Source organism: Melospiza melodia, chromosome 11 (genome assembly GCF_035770615.1).
Source record: "Melospiza melodia melodia isolate bMelMel2 chromosome 11, bMelMel2.pri, whole genome shotgun sequence".
NCBI classification, from domain to species: Eukaryota; Metazoa; Chordata; class Aves; order Passeriformes; family Passerellidae; genus Melospiza; species Melospiza melodia.
Window position 1 is genome coordinate 25,892,218 of NC_086204.1, and position 23,035 is coordinate 25,915,252.

Consider the following 23,035-nt stretch of genomic DNA (forward strand, 5'->3'; position numbering starts at 1 on the left):
AGGCATCCAAGATACCCAGGAGGAACGGGGAATGACACCATGTCCCATCACCTTAACTCATAGAGATGATTCCCATTGCTCCTAACTCATGTTTTGCATGCTTTCATGCTTTGCCTTCTTGCAAAACAACCAGTTATGACCCTTCAGGAAAAACATCTCCATGTTTGGTGAGAAGCCATCCCAATGAATGGCTGTATCCAGAGGAAAAAAAGTAGAACAAAATTATGGTAGTGATATTCACAGATGGCAAAGCTATGCACTGCCTTGCATTTGGCCAGAGGTTACGGAGGTTACACCATTCACTCTTTAATTAATTTCCCTTTTTTTTTGTCAGGCATATTGTGTGTTTATCAGTCTGAGGTGTTTCATGAGAACCATTTTGAAGACAGTAATTGTGTATTGCACCAATCTGAACCCCTCAACTGTGCTTCACAAGCATGACAACACTAATTGCTAAAGAGATAGCAAATTGGGGTTAACCAGGAATGCTTTATGGGAGTAAATAAATTCCATCTCCATTAACATGCTACTCCCAGCTATGATGGATGAGCATTTTTTATCTCCTCAGCTATTTGCCCATGGATTGATGATTCAGTTGATTGGGAGTATCTCATATTTTTCGCTTGAAAAGCACATAGTTCCACCAGAATCAATGAATAAACATTAAGTGCTTCCCTTTCATTTCAAGCGGGATGGGCTGATGCTCTTGGAGCAAGGAGGCCTAGATTTTATCACCGGGGCTCATTACACCGCATTCACTGATATATGCGGCAAGTTAATGGAGAAGCCCAACCTGCCGGAAAGGGATGGCCTGTAAGTGTGAAGGCCTGGGAAGAGGGAATGGCCGTGCAGCTGCATTAGCAGCCACCACACTCACCTTTCCCTCCTGCCTGGGCTGACATGGCCCTGCTGCAGCTGGGAGATCACAGACCTGCACCAAGCTGAGGGGACAGCGACTCCTTCCCATTCCCCTGGCACCAAGCGAGCCTTTCCAGAGGGGGAACCGAGGTGAGGGGTTCCTGAGGCAAGAGGTTCCCGAGGTGAGGAGTGAGGGGTTCCTGACCTGTGGGATGGGGGGTTCGTGAGGCGCTGGGCGCTCGCTCGCCCCGGTGAGGCTGCAGGCGGCGGTGAGGGCGCGGTGTGCCGGTTCGCAGCCCGGCACCGGCCGCCCCCCGCCCAGCCCGCGCCCGGCGGACCGCGGCACACGCGGGGAGTGACAGTTCCTGGAGTTCCCGAGCGCCCGCAGCCAGACGAAGAGTCCCGCTCCCGGCATGGGCGGCCGCATCTTCTTGGAGAGAGATCGGGTGAGACTCCGGGCGCGGTGTCACGGCTTGGCGTGCTCTGCCGGCTCGCCATCGCGGCTTCTGTGGGGAACGAGCGTGGTCGTTTGTTGTTATTTGGTATGTGTGGGGTTGTTTTTTGTTTTTGTTTTCTCTTTTTCTTTTTGTGTGTTGTGTTTCTCTTTTTTTTCTTTATTTCTTTTATTTTTAATTTCTGGAAGCCTCTTTGCTGAGGACTGAACGTGTCTGCCAGCCAATGGCTCCGGGCCTCGCACCCTCTCGGGGCGGCCGAGGGCGTCCCGCAGGATGGTGTCCCTTTCCGATTGTGGAGACGCTCAACATGAAATGGCGAGATAACACACGTTCGGCTCCCAGCCGCGTGTCCTTCTGACCAGGTTTAGTGGAGTGGTCACACTACGCACACTGCAGCCGGTGCTCGGAGGCGCGTCCCTCGGCCGCGGGGCACCGGCAGCGCCCGGTGGCGGCGGTGGGTGCCCGGTGCCGCCCCCGCCTCTGTGTGTATGTATGTGTGTGTGTGGCTGCGGGGGCCGCGGGCTCGGCGGGTCCCCGCGGGGACAGAGCGGGCGGCTGCTCCCGCTGTCCGGCCGCTGCGGGGGTGCCGGTGCGGACCCCGGGGCCCGGTGCGGAGGTGCCGGCGCGGACCCCGCGGCGCGGGGCGGGGGCGCGGCAGCTCCGCGCCGCCTCCCCGGCGGTGCCGCAGTGCCGTGCGCTGCCGCCGGGGCCGGGCAGGGGGCGCTGCTGCCGGGCGCTGCGGCGGCCTTGGCCGCGGAGGCAGCGAGCGAGCGAGCGCGGCTGGCGGCGGCGAGGGCGCGCCGGCCCCCAGCGCTCCCGGGGCGGACCCGGGAGATCCTCTCGCCATGCAGACCCGGCGGCGCCTGCTGCCTTCCGAGGTGAGTGAGCGGTGTGCGGCACGCAGCCCGCGGGCCCGGGAGGCCGGGGTACCCCGCTCCCCAGGCCCCTGCCGCCCGCAGCGAGGCCCCGCGGGCGGGCGGGCGGGGAGGGCTCCGGCGCCTCGGTGGAGCCGCCGTATCGCCGACAGCGCCCTGGGCCTGCCGGCTCCGGGCGCCCCCGAGCCCCGCCGCCCTTGTCCTCGGCACGCCACCAAGGGGAAGGTAGCGATCGCCCCCCAGCCCTCCCCGGCGGCCGCCCTGGTCCTTGAGCTCCCTCCCCGCCGTTCCCCCTCCGTCCCCGGGCGGCCGGAGGTGACCCGCTCGCCCGGGGCACCCTTCTCCCGATGCCGGGGATGGGGAAGGAGCTGCTGCTCCCCCCGGGACGCCCCGGGAGCCGCGCGGGGCAGGGCGAGGCTGTGCCCGGGCAGCCGCGGCTGCCGGGCCGGGCAGGGGAGGGAGGATCCCTGTTTGCATCTCGTGCCCTTTTTATGGCCTGATCTCCGCTCTCTCCCCGGGCAGGGAATGTTACTTGCTCATCGCGATGTGTAACAAGTCACTCCTGCAATGGTGGTAGTGGTGGAGGGGGATGGGGAGAGCGGGCGGGATGCGTTTTATAACATCTCTAATTACGTGAAATTGTGGTCATGTCTCACTCTAAGAATAACTGGCACTCTTGACATGTCAGACTTTTTGCAGAGGTAGGCTAGTTTCTCGCTCATAAATGTTATGGCTAAATAGGTGCCTGTGGCAGAATGTGGCTCAAGAAATGTTTTTATCTTCTTAACCAGACAGAGAAACAAGTAGCAGATGGAAATTGATAGACTTTATGTTTTCGTGTTAACGATCTTCTTTATTTATAGACAGGATATTCCTTATTATTTTATGAAAGAGGTTTTTCAGAGAGTGTCATTTTTACACATATTTTCATTCAGTTCAGGTATTAAAAGTTAACTGAATTCTATCAATCTTCTTATTAAGTGTGATTGGCTCAGATTAGAATTTCTGAATAACACTGCCGTCAGTTTTTGGGTCCAGACAGAACCCAAACCTGGAAGGAGCTGTGTAAAAACAAATAAAATAGTAATAATAAAAAATATGCTCTACCTGAATAAAAGCTTTTATTTTCTTTGGGCAGCATTTAACTGACTAGGCAAGGCTTTAAAACATTGTAATTGACTTCTATTAGCAAGTCATTTTCGATTGCATGGAACACATCCCGATTTTAGATACACCTTCAGTGGCTGATACATCCAAATCCTTTGTTACTGCCTGAACCCTCAGTGTGCTTCTTTTTATAAAGTTAAGGCATGTGATGCAAAATGAGAAGACCAGTCTCCTTGACCCAAGAGAGACAAATTTAAAAATCTCTTCAGAGGGTTGGGGAATCTGAAATGGAAGCTGAAGAAGGGTTTAAAATTTCAAACAAGCCTCCCCCTCTAATTGAAGCCCTGATCAGCCCTGAACAAGTTACCATGTTCTGACACACTGTGATTTATTTGCATTGCTTTATGGTGCCTACTTTAGTGTGTGAGAAAGGAAGAAACCCACCCCAAAGCCGCCGTGCTGACTCCTGATCCTGGGTGTTATTTTTGTGTTAGCTCTGAGGCAGTTACGAGGCTGGGGATTAAATACTTTCAAACACACACTCATTTCAGGATCTGGGGCCTGGGGCTAAGGCTGAGATGAAATACAGTTTTTTTAGCCTGGCATAAAGTCTGGCTGTGATTGTCTGAGGGAACAAAGGTAGAGACTGAACAAAGATGCAGCATTAAAACTTGTGGGCAAAGAATGATAAGCTTTTAATGTCTGTTGTAGTCTGTCCACTTGCTGCGCCAGCTTTGGCAGAAAACAGCTTGCTTGTTTTTCAGTTTGCAGGCTATGTATAGAAAATTACCTGGAAATTATTTTGCTAAAGGATTAGAGTGGCCTTTTGCTTTTATTCAAGTTGGCCAAAAAGAGGTTTTGAGAAGAAGTTGTATGTTCATGTTTTGTTGATCAGAAAAATCCTTTCTATATACTAAGCTGAGAGTCTTCCCAGTAAAACTGATTCTCTTAACTGAAAATCAGTTGAGGAATGATAGTTTCAGTGCACATTTAGTCTGTGTGCTGATGAAGCTGTGATCTTTTCCAGAACACTGTTGTAAGATGCCAGTATATTCATAGGCTTCTTTGAAAGTGTTATATAAAGGCTAATGTTTATTTTTGTAATGTGATTGAGATTAAAGAAATTGAAGGGTGGCCTGTTTATGGTTCTATTTGTGATTCTTTAGGAGACTCAGACTTTTATGTGGATAGAAATGTGAACTAATATGCTTGGTTTTCCCTGCTGCTGTTTCTGTAAAGCATTGAGAAGGGTACAATGGTACTGCAAGTTGACAAAGCTTTTTGTGTTGATAAGCAATAGAAAGTCAAAAGTAAATGGCTGAAAGTAACTGAAAGCAGTGAGTTTGAGCTGACAGAGATAGCTTTTACTTCTGTGTTAGCTAGAAGCGTTGGCTATGTCTTGTAATATTGTGAAAATTGTGTCAATTAATGCAGATGGATAGGATGATATAAAATATACATCAGGGATCTTTTATTGACATAGTAGCTTCTATTTGAATTGGAATTCAGGAAAACAGAATTCAGGATATGTATTGATACAACTTTTTGGACTAATGACTAGAGCAAAACATGCTATATAGTTATCAAAAAAAATACACACTGAAAAATCAGTGTGATAAAAGTAAATGACCTTTATCATAATGCACACAAATATAATTTATATGTAAAGAATAATTACTGGTCTTATCTCTATGATAATTTTATTTTTACATACAAGTAAAGTACATTCCTACCTACTGTCTGTTTGGCTGTATTTTACTTTAGCTGCAGAATAGCAGACAGAATAGGAAAAATACTTTTAAGGTGAGCTTATATGTATTCTTTCACTGAATAATTCCAGTCTGGTTTATTACTGGATGATTCCATTGGTAATTATATTACTGCTGTGTTGCTGTAAGAGACAAGCAGAGATGGCTGATATTGGTACTCCTTTTTCAGAAATAACAGCCCTCCAAGTAGTACATCAGCATCAAATAGGCTTAACATGAGTGGCAGAGGAAATCCATAAAGTGTCACTTAAACTATTTTAAAGGTAGTTACTAGAGAAATTGAATTAATTTAAAAACATAGGTTGAAGGCAAGAATGCATGGCCAGGAACTTCAGGGTGTCAGCAGAGGGTAAATTGTTCCTTCCCTGTTCTTTCATCCAGATCTGCTCTGGGAGAGGGGATGTAAAGCAGCAAGTCCAGCCAGCTGAGATTTGCACAGGCATAGTTCTGTTACAGTAAAAAAAAGGCAAAAAACCCAAAGGTGATAAACTTTATGTGAAAAGCAGGTGTAGAGTCACAACCTGTAGATCCTCTGTGTTTTAGAAGTGTGGAGCTGGAGTGCTCTCTGAAGAGCTTGTGTGACATCTTCAGTCTGAGGGTAAACTAAGGCTGTAGTTGTGTTAGTTATGAAGGCTGGGGAAAGAGAGCTTTAGGAAATTTCAACATTGGTTTGTTTTCACGTGAGATTTGGTCATTTGGAGATGTCAATATGCAGCAGTGTGACCATATGTTCTGCTTTGAAGTTTTGGTGTTCATGTATCAAGCTTTTCACATGTTTGTCCCCAGTGTACACTGAACAAAGGAAAATGTGGACTTCAGTGCTGGATTTCCACTTGCACTGTTGCTTTGTTTATCTCTGTGTTTCTTGAGTAGAAATGATCAGCTTTCATATGGAATTATTTGCAGATAATGCTAATAGCTATACCCCTCTATATTTTGTCTCTGTATTGTATATAGAATTTATAAATATATTTTTCTTTCTTGCTATATGTGTTATAGTTCATATCATACCTCTGATATTTTGATGGCAACTGAAGTTACAAACCTGTCTATGAATCAGTGGGGTATCAGTAGTATCAGTTGTTTAAGGGAACACACTGAAGGCCCAGAAGCATTCCAGTAAGCTCTGCTAGGATTTTCTAGGTTTGTCTGTCAGGCATTTTATTGCATGCTGCTTGTTTCCTATGATTCTCCTTCCTTTTAATATCCACAGGAAGCTTGATGAACTTTTGTTTTTAAGGGCTTGATGGCATAGTGGACTTGAGTAGGGCTTTACATTTGGAAATGGTATTGCCCTTAACAATTTTTTCAAACACTGTTTTGTTGTATTTCTGTTGTAATTTGGTTCCAGCACAGTGCCAGGGATGGGAAGGTTTCCCATGGAGGCTTGAGGCATCAGCTGGTGCTTTAGGCAGTGCTGCTGACCCTGTGGAGGGGATGGGTTTGTATGTGAAGCAATGCAGTAAATGTGCCTTCTCTGGTGTCATCCTGGTTTTTGGCCTGACTCGAGCTGAACTGATGTTTGCAGTAGCTACAAAGAAGCACTAAAGCCTAATGTACACAAAACTGGATGTGTTTCTTCCTCTGCTGTTTTCTGTGTGTGAAAATGTTGTAGAATTCAGTTTAAAAACGATTTTAGGGCTGTTTCCCAGCTATTCTTCATTAGAGAAATTAGGCATGATCAAAGATGCTTGAAGTGTTTTCTGCTTTTCTTTATTGAGCTGAGAAGATCCCTTGTCCAGTTAAGAGCCAGAAAAGAAATGCTTTACACCAAATTATTACCATGCTGACTGGTAGTGTTTCAGAATTTTCTTTATTGAGTACTTGTAGTACAATTTTGCAGAAGAGATTTTTTTCATTAGTAAAATGGTAGCTGGGAGGAACTTGTCATTCCTCTTTCCAGAGCACAAAGAATTCAGAGGACATTTCCTATCAGGTGATAAATTGAAATTAGGCCATACTTGGGTCAGAGATTCGTGTGTGCTCTATCAATTACAGAAGAACTCTGGCTGCTCTAGTAGCACTTAACAGCCTTCTGGATTCTTGCAGTTTTAAAAACTACTGGAATTGGAAAGTTTTTATTTACTCTGACAATATACTGAAGCCTTTTTTAATAAATAATCAAACTCAAATGTTACACAGGTTTTGGGTACAACATTTCTATTCCACTCTGAGTTTAAAATTTTGTTTAGGGCAGCGATATGGGTGCAATACTTTAGCAGATTCATAGCAGATGATCAATAGAAAAACATACACCAGTACTTTTTTCCAAAAAGTAGTGTGATGCACTTAAAAGAAATGGGTGAATGTTCAGTGGAAGAAGAGGATCAAAGAGCTTTCTAAATCACATAATACCTTCTTTATCTGTGAATGACACTGACTATTACAGGAGCTTTTCTTGTTTCCAGGTTCAGTTTTGTTGTGTCAAAACTCTGCTTTGAACTCAGTGTACATGTTGTCTTAGCTGTTTGCACTCCAAGTGTGAACTAGGAGATCGATTTAGGAACACTAAAATAAAGGCCAAGCCATGTGAAATATGATTTTACAGTGTATGTAGTTACTGTAAATTCAAGAAGAATTGGCAAATCATATGAATGTGCATAAAATTTATTGCTTGACCAGTTGGCCAGTCAGATAATTGGAAGTTTTTAAGATACTACATCACAAAAATTGTAGATATTTTCTGGTTTGCGAGTCCTTTGTTTCTCAGTTATTGTTTATTGTACTTCTTTTGCATTTCTTTTAACCCAGTCAATGAAGCTGTTCTCTCATCTGTTTCATTTTCTTCTTCAACAGCTTTGATTGTTTTTCCTCTCATTTTGAACTGTTGGATTTTAAGAGGAAGGTTAAGACTGGTGTCAATAATAGTACAATATGAGTCCTGCTTTCTGAGGATGTAGATTCCTCTGGTCTGTCTGGTGCCCAGAGCTCATTCTGATCTTGGGTGTGCCACACCTTCAGTATCTCTGAGGTGCCCTGTGGTGATGAGTGTGGGGTGAAGGTAAACCCTGCCCCAGTCATCTGCTGAAGGTGCCTGGCAGAATCAAATTTGTATTCCCACTTCAAGTTCTGCAGCTCTGAGCTTTGCATATCAATTTAAGCAAAATGAAATTAATCTTGTTTCTCTGCCAGGTGGGGAAGGGCAGTGAGTGAGGAGGTGCACATTTGGTTTTTCTGCAGGTGTTGTAGAAAGCAAAGGCAGTGGGCTGCTGTTGTTTATTGCAGAAGAGAGGTGGATAATGTGCTGGTGGTTCTTAAATAAATGTGATATGAAAGAGAGAAGTTTATTTTGAGTGTTATTCCCAGCAACTGCTGAGTAGGGGTAGTGCTGATCTGTCTTTTTAGTGCATCACATCAAGGAGCTTGTTGCCTGACACCATCCAATACTGAGGACAGAGAACTGGGCTTGGTTAACCTGGGGCTCTGAAGAGTTCAGTGGTTCTTGTACTGAGTCAGTGCAGTGTGCTGGAACCAGTAACAAAGGAGCTGAAATACTGGGAATCTGTTCCAGATTCATTTCTGATGGCTTTGACTTATTTTCCACCTGTAATTCTTTAGAATTATTCTTGTGAAGGATTTTGTAAGTAGCAGGGAATTTCTTCCACGATCTAGAGATGAAGAGAAGTATGTTTTGTTTTAAGTTGGAAGATGTGTTGAATGAGTGTATTACAGTGTAAATCTTTTCTGATGTTCTATGTGTCCAAGTCCTTGGAGATACTATATTAGTAAGCATTTTGTTCCACCATCTGTGGAATGAAAGAATCTTGTTTTTCTGTAGATGTAAATCCTTTTTGCACCATAGTATCTCTTCCCTTCCTTCCCTCTCTGCATTAACCCCATCTTTCTCACATAACACCACAATTCTGGGGATTTTTTCCAGAGCTGTGTGGGTATTGATTGCCCAGCAGGTTGCTGCCAAAATACATAGAGCAGCTTGCTTTTCCCTTGGAGGGCAGTCACTTGGATTTGCTTTTGCTGGGGAGATACTCCTTTTCATGACAGATCTATATATTAAAATATGACCATAAAGAATAGTAAATGACCAGTATAATCCCATAATATTAATTTCTATAGGAAATTAGATTAAAGATACAACACTTGAAAAGTGGCCTCATCTGAACACTAAATCAGTGTGTAAGTCCTCTTGCTCATGTTACTGAGGCTCTGAATACTGAGCTTTCTTTGCAGGCTGGAGGAGACAAAAAAGCTACATGGTTAAAATATACCCAGGCAATCATGCCAATGTAATTTTTTATTCCCTATCTGCACTGTAATGCAGATAAATGAACATTTAATACAAACTGAGATAATGTAAGAGGAAGGTTCCCTCTTTGTGATTTTTTTTTTTTTATTTATCCCGCTCTTTGAAATTTCACATTCTCCTGTGATACTGTAGAAGTACATGCTATGGCTTGGAAATAGCTTGTTTCTGAGGCTTGTGTTGGGTAGAAAAAGGCACAGGTATTTTTTATTTACACCCTTTTTGGGCTATATCCAGTATACAGCTGCTGGTTTTGTTGGCCCAGCCACAGTGACAGTCCAGCAGAGCATATTGGTTGTCACTGTGTTACAAAGGTACATTGTAAATGCTGTGTTGCTTAATTCAAAATGAGTATTTTAATGGTTTCTTATTTGGTGAGCTTGAAAGTACATGCAAAGCCCTCTTCTTAGGTTATATTATTAACAGATTACTTTAAATAGCATATATATTGAAGCAGCCTCTTAGCTGAAACACCAAATTGCGTTGATTGTAGTAATTTCATACTGTGTTTTTGTATAAATGATGAAGGCTGCATAAAACCCCAGCATATTTCATGGGTTTCACAGTTCTTTCTTGATTCTTTTATAAATATACCTTTAAAAGGTTGTTACTTAAGCATCAGTCCACCTGTGTGCTTTTCTGCTTTCAAATAATTGTATTGGTGTACTGGCTTAATAGCTTCTATATTGTATTTACCTTGGTTTCACTTAACAAGTCACTTGTAAAATGCATTTTAACCCATCTCTGGAATTTGCTCATAGATTTTCTTTTTGAATACTCGTGTAGAATGAATGTAGGGTTTATTATGATGCCAACTAGAAATTGTTTCTTGAGACCCATGGGCAATAGATGGATGTAAATGTAGTGGTTTTGTTTCCTTATTAATTTCCTATAATAACCCTTGTGGCTATATTTTTTTTCATTAAGCTTCATTTCTATACAGATGGCTTTTCAATGTACCTTCTAATGTGAGGAAACATGCAGTAGTGTAGTAGAAACATGTAGTTTACAAAACTTGTCTTAACTGGAGGTTTCAAATACTGAGATGCTTGAGGGAAGTGGTCCTGGATGCTGAATACCCACTGTGTGTGTGTGTCACAAAATGCATTTCAGGGGTTTAAATGAATTTGTGAAGGAGCTTAATGATGGTCAGTAATGATGAGGAGGGGTAGGAGGCAGGTTGATAGTTAGGACAGGGTTTTAGGATATGGCTGTTATTGTAGCCATGTGGGTTTTTTTTGCTTTTTTGATGGCCAGCTCTCTGAAGACTTCAATTTCTGTTTGCAAAGTGGATGGAGCACCATTGCTGTTGGGTTTGCTCCCTCTGTGGTTAATAAGGTTGTTTACAAGTATGTTCATGCCAGTAATGAACAGTAATGTTGGAACATGAGGTTTCTTATGGGTTTGGGTTTTTTTGGTCAGAGAAAGAAGACAGCTTAGGTAGGGAGAAAACAAATGGATGCAGGAAGAAGTGAATGAGAAGGAATGTGAGGGGGAAGAGGGGCCCTCCAGATGAAGAAAACAGGAGTGTGGTGAGAATGCTGCTGGCTAAGGAAGGGTAGAGAGGTGGGGATCCATGGCTGTCAGTGGACAGAAGAAGTGACAGAGGTTTCTCAGTGTTGATCTGTCTGAGAAATGTTGCACCTGAGTTTAGAAGAACTGGGAGTTCCTACAGCTCTGTAAGATTTCTGCTACCTGTATTAACACTCATAACTCATTAATAAGGAAGGCTTTCAAATGTTTTTGGGGTTTGTCTGTTAAGTCAAATTTCCTGTGCCTGCTAACAGAGATACAGAATTACGGGCACTTACTATTAGAACTAAAACTTCATGGAGCCCAGCAGAAATTTCAGGTAGATATCCTGATTGCCTCAGTGGCACAGTGAAGAGAAAAAGCCTTACAGTGCACCTAAGTGCAAGTTGCTGCCTGTTTCTGGGACTGAGTGCTCAGTCCCTTCAGCACTGTTACAAACATGTCAATGCCCTGAGCACAGAGGAGGTGCATGCTCAGAAATAGCAGTTCCAGTACGCACTGTTGCCATGGATTATTGAGTTGTATGCAATGAGTTACTAGTTACAGATGACTTAAGACATAATGCACTGTGAGCATCAGCAGTGATGCTAGTTAGATCATGATCACAAACGTGGGAGGGAACTTTGCTACACTTGACAACAGTGTTTTATAATGTGTTTGGTGTGATATGAATATAAAGGTCTACACAAAATGGGAATTAAGTTACCTACTTAGAGATAATTTCAGGGAGAAGACAGTATGAGATAAAAGTCCATATTTATTTCAGGGATGTATGGTAATGCAGCTTTACATAACATAGGATTTGAGAAATAGTAACCATTTGGTGTCTATAATTATATATTTCTTCAAAAGGTATGTCAGAATTTACAATGCTGTTGTGTGGCTGAGTTATCAGATGAGCAGGGATGACCCAGGAGTGCTGGAAACAAAGCCTGCTGATAAAAGTGCTGTTAGTAGGTGCCTGACCGCTTTCCAGTGGCCTTTCAGAGTTTTTGCTGTTGGGATGCTCCATTCTCCAAAGAGCAGCTGAATGTATAAATTGTGTTGCTTCCAGCAGCTTCTCTCCCCCGAGTACAACTCAGAATTGATGGGCTGGTGAATGGTGGCAAAGCAGTTTTCACTTCTTGCCCATTGTCCTTGTGGTCTGTCCCATTCTGGTTGTGTGGCACTTCTGGCTTTTATTATCAGCTTTTGCTCACTGGCACTCACAAGTGTCAGTCCCACATGAGCTTTATAAAAAAGGACAGCTCCTTAGGAGTTGTGGCCTTTATTTAGAGATTCATGGGGACCTCAGTCAGTTCTTCCCTTATTGCCCAAATCTAAGAAAGATCTGAAACAATGTTGAGTCTGTTTGGGTTTCATTCTTGTTTCTACCCTACATTGGAAAGAAGAAAAATTCATAAAGTATTAGAATACAGGATTAATCCATTCTGGGAGAGAGTGTGCAGCTTTAAATAATTTTATTCTTCACATGTGTTAAACATCAGAGTCAAAACCTTCTTAAATACTGAAATATAAAAATCATCCCATAAACCTACTTGTTCTATACGTTTACTTTAGTTTGTGTTTGAATAAAGATAAATAACAGCTTCAGATCAGTATGTTAAATGGATTAATTTTTAAAAACAACTGTGTTGTTACATTGATGACATTACTTGGAACTCATGCACAAATTAAGAAACATGATTTCATATTAAATTTATGTTTAATGCACTGTGCATTAGCTTTTTGTGGTTTACAGTATTTCAAATTTGCAAGTTGCATGAAACAAAGTATTAAAAAACATGAGATACATAAACCACCACATTTTGCTCTATGAGCATATGAGTAAGCTCAGGAAAGGATTTTTTTTTTTTTTTTTTCTTTTTTTTTTTTTTTTTTTTTTTTTTTTTTTTTTTTTTTTTTATTTCCCAGCTGTATTCCTCTGGAAAAACTTGCGTGGAAGGCAGCTCTGTGGTGTAAACCTATCTATTTGTTCTTGCCCAGAGCAGGGATGGATCCTTTTCCAGGCATCACAGTTACATAAGCAGGAGGAGCTGGTTCCTGTCTCCAGGTGCTGAGGCCTCTGCAGCAGGCTGAGGCTGCTTGGCAAGGCTGCGTTTGTGGCAGGAAAACAAATCAATTGCTTTCTCCTTGAAATAGTAAAAAAGGGTAGGAAATGGAATTTTATTTCTACTGTAAATGGTTATAAAGCAGGTGTCCTTTTCAGCTGAGCTGCTTTTATTTTCTGGAGCACAAAGGTTGATAATGCTGCTGTCGTTGTTGTTGTCTCCCTGTTACTTTTGACTGTGATGCTTCCTATAACGCTGCTTTGAAGTTGCTGCTCCTTTGACTGCCTTACTACTGCTCAGGCATGTGTGAATGTCTCCTTATGGAAACTTGGCTGGAGACAAAAGTGGAAATAATGGCTTGAAAATGGCATGGGGGAGAGTCAAGGGAAAAGATGCAAATATTGGTGAAATAATTAGAGAGGCTGTACTGCTTTAAGCATTGTCCACCTCTCTTTGTTCAGTTGATTGGAAAAAAAGACAATCCAATGCAAGATTGCAATGGTTTATCTTTTGTCAGCATTCGTGGGTAGTGAGCTGTACAAAGTGTTGTATTACACAGGAATAGCCTGCCATGCCCCAGCCTGCTCTTTACATGTAGTAGAAACATCAGCAAATTATGGAAAGTAAAGCTGAAGGATGCTTGGTCATCTTGAGCTTTTGGTGCAGGGAAAGGATTATCAGTGACTGCATCTTTGTATCTGTTACATTTCATTTTTGCTGCTGTATTTAGTATTGCTTACTAAATGGATTTATGATGAGTTTTAATGGATTTTTCTAATCTGAACTGTGGTATAGACCATGTATTTAAAAAAAAAAATCTGTGTCATTTGCTGAGTTTTCTTTAATAACTTAGAATTCTGAAAACAATTTTTTTTCTGATTGCACTGAATGACTACTACTTTAATTTATTAATAGAACACTTAATTTTGGAATGCTTAATTTGGGGCCTAATCTGAGGTCCTTGCCATTGCAGGCATTTTCAGGTGTGTGGCAGACATTGCTACTGCTGTGTCACAAACACTTTGCAACACCTGCCCTTCCCTTCATGTGGCACCTGCTAGGTAGAAGAACTCCGTGTTTGGGGACAAAATTGTTGGGCACGTGGTAAACCACCACTATTCCAAGCATTACATGACTTGAGTGAAGAACCCCCATTTCCATTTGTGAAGGTTTAGCTTCCAGACTGATGTGTAGCCTGAAATTTTCCACCTGTCTCCCCCCCTTGTTCAAGTATTCTGATTTTCTATTAATGTAACCCCCTGCTATGGCATTCCTTGCTGTAGTTTGGATTTTCTTGCAGAGCTGGGGCCTGAACACATCCCCTGTCTGTAGTCTCTGAATCTCCCATCTGATACTTGCAGAGTGTAGACAAGGTAGGAAGTGAAGATACCAGTGTTGAAATCTGGATTTGCATGTAGGATAATGCCTGGTTCAACTAATCTAGCAATAATAAAGTGCCTTAAAATGGCTGCAAATGTCTCCCTGCCTACTCAAAGACATCTCCTCACTGGTAGCACATTATAGAGGCTCTGTAGTGTAGTTAAGAGTTGGATCTTTGCCAGTAGATGGAAGCATTTTTTAGCATCTCCTCATGCTTTGAGCATTTTTTGCATTTTTTACCATAGTATCAAAATTGCTTCTTTTTCAGTCTCTTTCCATTTATTATAAGCTATTCCAGTTTCTGCGAGTTCAGATTACTTTCATTTAATGTTGTAAACATTTTTTACATTCTTTTTGGTGGAAGATATTCCTAATTATGTATTTTTGGAGTTCTTTCCTTCTATTCTTCATCCTTCCTTTATTCCGAGCACGTCTCTGCTTGTCAAATTTCTCTTCAATTTCTGTTTTGCTTTTGCAGTAATTGGTAGTCGCCTTCCTGGAGCTCCTGAGGGAAATCAGACACAAGCAGAGCAGCACCTGAGTGACACAACTGTAGGGCTCAGCCCACCACCTGCAGAAGGGATGAGGAGCTGAAATGCTCCCAGTAGCAAACTGGGACGCCAGGGACACTGGGCCTCCTGCATTTACTGAGATCTTAGTCTTAGGGCCCATAATTTTAGGTGGAAATGTGTGTATTTTTCACAAGTGTGATGGAACCCTTTTTGCAGTGTGTGTGATTCAGAGAAAACCTTATAATCACTAGGTTACGTCACTGACATATTTTTATAAAAATCTTTTTTTTTTGGGATTTTTCTTTTTTCTGGGAAGCTGAGGCCCCAGAAAAAGAATGTGAATAGTAGTTGTTTGCTGCTGTGGAATGTGACGAGTGTACTTGTGATTGGTTCATGTTAGATGTGTACAATTGCAGGTTAATCAGAGACTGAGCTCTCTCTGAGATAGAATCAGGGAGAGCTCCTTTATTATTGATTCTTTTTTTATTCTTAATTTAGTAAGCTTTTGAAACCTTTTCTTTCTATTTTTATTAACATAGTAATAATGTAATATATTACTATAAAATAATAAATCAACTTTCTGAACATGAAGTCAACATTCTCGTCTCTCACCCTAGAAAACCCTTGCAAACCCTGTAACAAGGTTACATGTTGTTGTGAGTATTCTTGGCTCTCATTTGTAGTTATTCCTTTTGTCCTCAATTTTCATTTAAATATACTTCTCTTACATTAAATTCTTACTGAAAAAAGAATTTGGCTCTGTTGCCAACTTGTTCTTTTTTCCCATTGAATCCAAATGTTATAATTTACTTTTCTTTTTTCTTTTACTTGCTTTTTGTTTAAATATACTACATTCATATCTGTAAGCATGCTTTGATTTTTGCATTGATCTTTGTAAGGGGACATAGCTGCTGAGTGTAAATGTTGAACTGTAAACAAAAAGCTCCAGGACCTCCAGGTAATATCTCTTCAAAGCTTACTGTGGAGACTGGCAGCCATTGATTGGATCTTCTCTGTTGAGTGGTTATGCACAAAAAAGTCATTACCTGGGAAGAGTGGAACAAGGAAAGAGGAGCAGAGTAAAAACAATGAATAATGAAGCTGTGCCCTGATTATTGCTTGCCTGGAAGGTTTGCAGGTAGAGCAGGGGTGGCAGCAGAGCTCCTTTCAGCTGGGGGTTGCTAGGGCTGAACGTTTCTGATCAGGGCAGGTTGGACTCTGTGGTTAATGTGTGACTGCTTCATGTGGTGTTCGTGATGCAGCTGACAGGCCTTGCCATAAATCACAGAATTGTCTTTAATTGATCTTTCTTTTCAAAGGGATCATGAAAACTGAATCATTTTCCTGTACTCCAGGCTGGGAGGGGACCTGATGTTGGTACAGAAAACCTTCCCCACTGCCACGTGTACTTCACATCCCTTTGAAAAGGCTCATTCTGCAGCCTTTCAGTGGAAGTAAATTTCCTCCACTTCTGTTTTTGCATGCATGTGATGCCTATCTGAAGAATGTTGTAATAAGATAATATCTACTATTTCCCAGATAACCAAAATTCATTTTCATTTATAGAGGCGGAAATACACATAGCATCAGAAATTTTACTGGTATACAGGAAGAGTTCTGCTGGCATCCAAAGCTGTGGGATTCTGAGTTTGAAAACAGTACTACTCAGAGTGCTGCTGCTCAGTTCATTAGTTTCCTGGAATTATTACTGTAGCTATTCTGAAAAGTATAATAAACAGCCCTGGGAGAAATTTAGTGTAACACTGAATATTGCTTTCATGCATGGAGAACTGATTTTTTTTTTTAGCGCTGTTAATTTTGCTGGAGCTTGAAGATTCTTTTCTAACATATGTTGCAGCTTCATCAGAGTACTGATAAATATTTCAACTACCTTACAGGTCAAAATGTCAGTGCTGGCAAACCTTAAAAAATGAATTTAATGTATCTAATTCCTTTTCTTGTTGCACTGTTTGTCATAAACTGGTTTCTGTTTCTCTGCCCATGGCTGTGTTGGATTTTTGAGCTATGTTGGCTGTTAGGATGCAGCCTGAGAAAAGAAGCACCTGACCTTTAGAAATGCTGTGGATTGAAGAATAAAAAATAAAAGTTTCTTCAGATGACTTTTTTTTTTCCTCTTGGGTCCTCCATACTATTGAAGGCTGGTGCTATTGTGGGCCTTCTGAGAAGAAGCCTTTAAGAAATGAAGGGAGCCTAAGATTGTAGGGGGAATAATTTGAAGACAAAACCACTTGTTTAGCTGTAACAAAATCAGTGGGAAGCTGATGAATGCAGTTTACAGAATTCAGAGGGCTGTGAATTTTTGTTGACTATCTAGCTCTTTATTTTTGGAAGGCCTATTGTAGTATAATATAATTGATTTCAGGGGTTAGTTTTATAAATTGTTGCATTCAAGGTCATCAGGAATACAAGGACAGTTGGAGTTGCTGTGTTACACCGAGGGTTTACAGTTAAATGAAGAATAATAACAGGTAGGTAGCAATGTGGTATTTATTAGCCACATTTTTCACCAGACTTTGGGAGAACATGATGCACACACATCTCTGAATTCAAAGCTGCAGATGTAATCCAAATTGTCTGAAGCTTGCAGCATTTGCCAAATATGCCTGTGCTAGCTGCAGTCACATGTTGAAAAGGACATGGTTTGTGGCAGAATTGCCTGTCATAAAATACATGTTTGTATTTTCTAGGATCAAGTAGAACACCCTGATTCAGCAGAACTGGCTGGTTGTGCTGCAGTCATCATGAGAAGGCACAGGGTCATTGGTTTCTTAACATATGTGTAAGAAAAAGGTAAGAGGCAAGTTCTGCTTTAGAATATAATGATTCAGAGTTCTGCACCTGAAATGTTTTTTATGTATTCTTACAGATACATATTTATATACATATACCTTTATGTATTCTTATATTTGTATACATACACCTTTGTATATGGATGGATCTCTTATAAAGAAGATGATGGAGTATTTTTAGCAATTTGTTGTTTTGTTTTTTACTGAAAGTAATTGCCCCATTTTAGAGCAAAGATTGTGTCTTATTTTGTTTGGGAGAGGGGGAAGGCGGGCAAAGTCTTTCTCAGTGTGTGCTGTGGCCAGAACTCATCAGTTCTAAATAAAGCTATTGCTCAACTCAGAACAAAGTGTTCATTGCAGCAGAGGTGCCTGACTCGCAGGGACAGGTAACGCAGCTCGCCGAGGGGAGCTGGAACAAGATGTGCCCTTGACCATTTTTTGTTGGGCTTGAAGGAAGTCTTCAGGAGCCCTGGGTCTAATCAATCTGTCTGTCCAGTCCATCTGTACTGTCTTGCTATGGGAAAATGGTATTTTCTGGATGTGTGATTTTATCAGGATGAATAAGCAATGTTTGGTTTCAGTTTGATCATGCCCTTTGTGACTTCCATCTTAGGAGCTTTCCATGGGTATTTTGTATGAGGACTATAATAAACTGTTTGAGCATTTTGTGTAGTAAGAGATTACTGAAATGTGTAGTTTCACAGTTTGATATTGAAAAAATTGTCTCCACAGGACAGCATGACAGAAAATCTTGAGATCCTATTCTGGTTCTTTACATATTCTCTGGTTTTTAGGTCTTTGCTGTGAGGCCAATAGTTGAATGTCAGTATTATTTCCTTTCAGTGCAGTTTTTTATTACAGTGTTTTAATGTGATTATGAGCTGATCATCTACTGTTAAAAGACAATTAGAAAGACTAAAGGCTGTCAGTTCCCGTGGTGAAAACATCCCAAGGATAATTTAGGATGTGCAGTGCAGAAGATCATGGGTTACATAATCCCTTATCACAGAGCCCAACACAAATACGAGTCTGGCTGCCTTGCAGGTGTAACACAAGGCCAGTCTCTCGTACAGTTGATTTCCAGGAGCAAACTGGCATGTGGGGTATCTGAGGGGCAGTCTCCAAGGCTAAGCCTCTTTGAAACACCTAATATTAAGGAAGATTTTTCTGTCCTTGTGTCCTTCTTTCCCCCACTATGCAGCTGCAGTCTGTTGTGTTTGAATGCTGTGATGCCAAGGGCAGTAATTCTGGGTGGGTATGACACACACATTTCTGGTACAGGCACCTTTAAATTTAGACATCAAGGGAGAGTAAAGCATGTAAGCTTCATGGAATGTAAGTTCCTGAGTTTCAGAAATGAAGATGATGATAAGCCCATGCTGTTGTTATGAAGAAATTGAGAAGTAAAACACACTTCCTGAATTATGCATGATGTGTGATCCAACAGGAGCTTGAAAATAATCTGGTTTGACAGACTGCATGTTTTAATTAGCTCCTTGCCCTGAAAGACAGAAGATGACTCTGCAATGGATAACGAGTGATCTTGAGTTCTGGACTTATATACCAGTGGATAGTAACCATTGTAGTAATCTTTTTTGTATACAGAGTTAAACAAAGCATAAAATTTTACTACTTTTTTCCATAATTAGTCTTTCCTGCCAAGTCTTTGCATGGAGGACTATATTTTTGAAAAAAAAAATCTCCTGTTTTTTACTCATTGCTGGTTTGTGCTTCCTTTTCCTCACACTGGCACAAGATCCTCTCCTTCATATTGTTCATCCCAGTATATAGTAATTTTGGATCTCCTTTTTGGTAGCATAAAATTACCACTGAAATTTCTTTCTGATTTGCTCCTGTTTTTTTTCTTTTTCCAGAGTGTAAGTGTTGTGTGTTTGCTCATCAGCTTCTCTCCATGCCATGACTCAGGATATTTGGGCAATACTACAGAGTTTCTCAACTATTAAGGATCCTTGAAAAAATGTCATGCCAACCTTTGTCCTAAGAGAAACTTTGGGATTAGAGTAATTCTAAAAGTCTTCCAAACTTTTACAGTGGTACATGTGAGATGCAGTCAAAAGTCTCAAAAGATCTGTAAAGGAATATGTTTTTTATTTAGCTTGGGCATTTAATAAAAAATATTCAAAATAAAATTAAATTCTAAACCACAGGGAAAACAGCTCCTCAGTTATTATGGCATGCTGTTTTAGAGCATTTTATTTTCTATTTTGATCTTGAGTTGCTGGCTATGGTGAGTTGAAGCATTAAATCTTCACCTGGCAAATATGTGAGTTGCTGACAATCAGGAAGCCTTGCTGATGTCTGTTAGGAACATGAGCACTCATCCTCCTTTACTGTCAGACAGAGGAGAGGACATTAAGGACTTCTGTGGATTTGGCAGTGTGTTTTGCCCTTGGCAGAAACTTGCAGAAAAGCTTGAGGGGTTGTTGCATTCTTTTATATAATAATAATAATTTTAGATATGAAACCTAAAGATTTGCAGCTGACCTTTTCTGAGAAATACCTACTGCAACAGACAATGAGATCTCATTTAGAGTGGCTGTCATCTTAGTGACTTTGAGCTTAAAAATAAAAGGTTCTCCATATATCCTGGTACATCAGTGAGTGAAATAACAATAGTGATATAAAAGGTCTTTTCTCTCTTCAGTTGGAACTCATGAGCACAAAAATTTGTTATGACATTTTTCAGTCTTGCAGTGCCTCACTGACAAATACTCTTTGCATCATTGACTTCAGTAGCAGGACTTTGCCTAGGAATAATTATATATGTCTTCATCAATTGTTTGCTAGGAGCAATGTTACCATTATAATGTAAATTAAATACATTATAAATGGATGTGCAGTCACCTGGTATTTTGTACAAAACAGTGCTACTTTTTGAGACTCCTGAAATACAGCTGGCTATCGAGGTGGGCAGCTTTTCCATTGCTTATGTTATGATCTGTGCATCTGTGCACTGTAAATGACATGGCAAATAATCTGTTTTCCTTGCAGAAGGAGTTAATCTAAATTTCCAGAACAGAGGACAAATCTAGGAGTATGTCAGATGACAAGTCTAGTTTATCTTGGAATTATTTTGCAAATAGTCTTTTTTCTGTTGGTGCACGTTAGATTAATTTTCTTTAAAACTTGCTTCTGTGCATATCTTTAACACATACCTTAGTCTAATTGTATTAAATAGCAATGTATTTATGTTGTATCATGATCAGCTTTTAAAACAACCATGTATCACATTTTAAGTTGACCTTGAAAACTTGAACTCTGCATTTTGTGATATTTTAATGCACAATCCTTTCCTATCAATAACCCAGCTGGAGTTGTTGCCCATAATAAATGCAAAACTGTTGTTCTGTAAATATTTATAATTTTTGAATTTGTAAATAAGAAATGTTGTAGTAGTGGAAATAAAGGTGGTTGATGTTTTTCTCAAATCCAGATCCTCTGGGGATAGTGGTAAAGTATTGTTTTAAATTGGAAACTTCCTCTAATGTGTTGTATCTCTGGTGGAAAAAAGCAGGTTTTTAATTGAGCTGTCAGGTCTAACACTGCTTCATGCTGCAAAACAAGGTTCTCACCCTCTCCTCCTCCATTGCCTTATTTCACAACAGTGAAAGCCGACTCTGAAGAGAATAAAGCTGTTTTGGATGATGTTCAGAGAACAGATCAAGTCAAGGTCTCTGTGGTTTATAGGTTATGGCACACATTTCCCACCGAAAATGTCTCTGCTGGTAGTGAATGTTTGGAACAAATGAATCAGGGTGTCTTGTTGCTACAAGACTTTGGTAGTGAGGCATCCATGTTACTGCTGTTAGGGCAAGATATTACTTGTTATGTGAAGAGAGTTATGTAAGGATTCAGGCTTGGGTTTTTGCTTTGGTTTTGGTTTTTTTCCCTCCTCATTTCTCTCTTGTCATCTTCTTTTCTAGCCTGAGAGCATTATCTCTTGATGACACTATTTACTTCTGTGCATTTTGCTGGATTTCCAGTGGCTGCCTTTCGGGGAAACAAGGATTATTAAAGTAGACATTTTAAGAGGTAGCACAATTCAAGCAACACCCATTAAGTCCCTTAACAACTTCTACAAGTATGAATCTTTGAAGCATCTCGAGAGGAATGAGGACTGACACAGAGTACTGCTAGCCTACAGTGCATTAAAAAATCAGAAGCACAGGGAATTTAAACTCCTTGTTCAAAGCCACATGAAGTAATTGGTGGTAGCAGAGATCTGAAAGTCAGGTCTTGAGATTTTTTTTAGTTGGCCTTTCTGGTTTCTCTAGGCTGGTTTTTATTTTTATTATTTTTTAGACTGGTGTCACAGCAGTTTTGCTTGTACCATTATGGTGATCCTGATAGCCAGACATATTAATGTGCGAGACTGGAGGTAATAAAATCCAAAGCAAGTTTGGGGAAGTTGTTAATCTGAATGAAACAAGTTTAAGCACACAAATGATTTTTATTCCTGGAAAATATTTTTGATTCATGTCTGTGATGTATGTAAAATTTGATTTACAAAGGACTTTTCCCCTTAAATCAGGACAATATGTAAGGGAACACTGCTGACTGAAGGTTAAGCATCTGATTGTAATTTGTTCTCTGGCAGGTTTAGACAAGGATCTGGTGGTTGTTCCCTGACAAATGGAGAACTATTTCCAAGCAGAGGCATATAACCTCGATAAGGTTTTAGATGAATTTGAGCAAAACGAAGGTGAGTCATTTTGTAGATGCACATCAGATTTCTTCTCCAGAGGACAGTATAGAAGAGGGGGAGATGTGTGATACCCTTTGAGGGTTTGAGTTGCAAATTAATCTAAGAACTTACAAAAAACATCTTTTAATTTTGCATGGAATGTCTTCAGCATTTCTTAGTAGCATTCTCTTCTGCTTCCATTCATCTTGTTTATCTTTGTAAAATTTCTTCCTCTTTTAATAGCAAATGTGCCATACATTTTTAAAGAAAGGTTTTGTGAAGCTTAACCTCAGTAGCAATATTTAAATCATTTATTTTAAACAAATCAGGCAAAACTTATTTTAAGCTTCTTTTGCAGAAATGTTTTATTAGGTCACATAAATCATATGATGAAGGTTATCATGTTCAAAGCACTAAATTTTTTGCTTAGTCTAATTGGTCATTCTTTGCTGTCAAGGAAGTTGAAATGTTCATTTTTATGGGGGTGAGAATCTTTCCAGGCACTTCTAGCTGTCTAAAATATATTAATCAATGTTTTAAAGCTGCTTTTGCAAATTCAATCTGATACTAATTGGGGTAGCTCTAAACTTCTTGAGTTCCAGTGACGTTATGGAATTACACTACTAATGGTTGGCCAAGGATGTTGGTTATGACAGGTGAGCTTCATTTTTGTGCCCACATTCGAACACTTCTGCATTTCTATTTGGGACATTCTAATG

At 40.8% G+C, this 23,035-nt stretch overlaps 1 protein-coding gene across 2 annotated transcripts in view; it reads left to right on the plus strand.

Annotated features, from left to right (window-relative positions):
* The first annotated feature begins 2,090 nt into the window (after nucleotides 1-2,090).
* The window catches only part of ZFYVE9 (zinc finger FYVE-type containing 9), a 54,735-nt gene continuing 33,790 nt past the window's right edge, over nucleotides 2,091-23,035 (plus strand). Inside the window, exons 1-3 of one of the 2 annotated variants that reach the window (XM_063166111.1) lie at nucleotides 2,091-2,191; nucleotides 17,510-17,612; nucleotides 22,230-22,334. In XM_063166111.1, the coding sequence (XP_063022181.1) occupies nucleotides 22,265-22,334 (70 nt within the window). In that variant the 5' untranslated portion in view covers nucleotides 2,091-2,191; nucleotides 17,510-17,612; nucleotides 22,230-22,264. The remainder of the gene's footprint in view (nucleotides 2,192-17,509; nucleotides 17,613-22,229; nucleotides 22,335-23,035) is intronic. The other variant, XM_063166112.1, reaches the window with a different exon arrangement.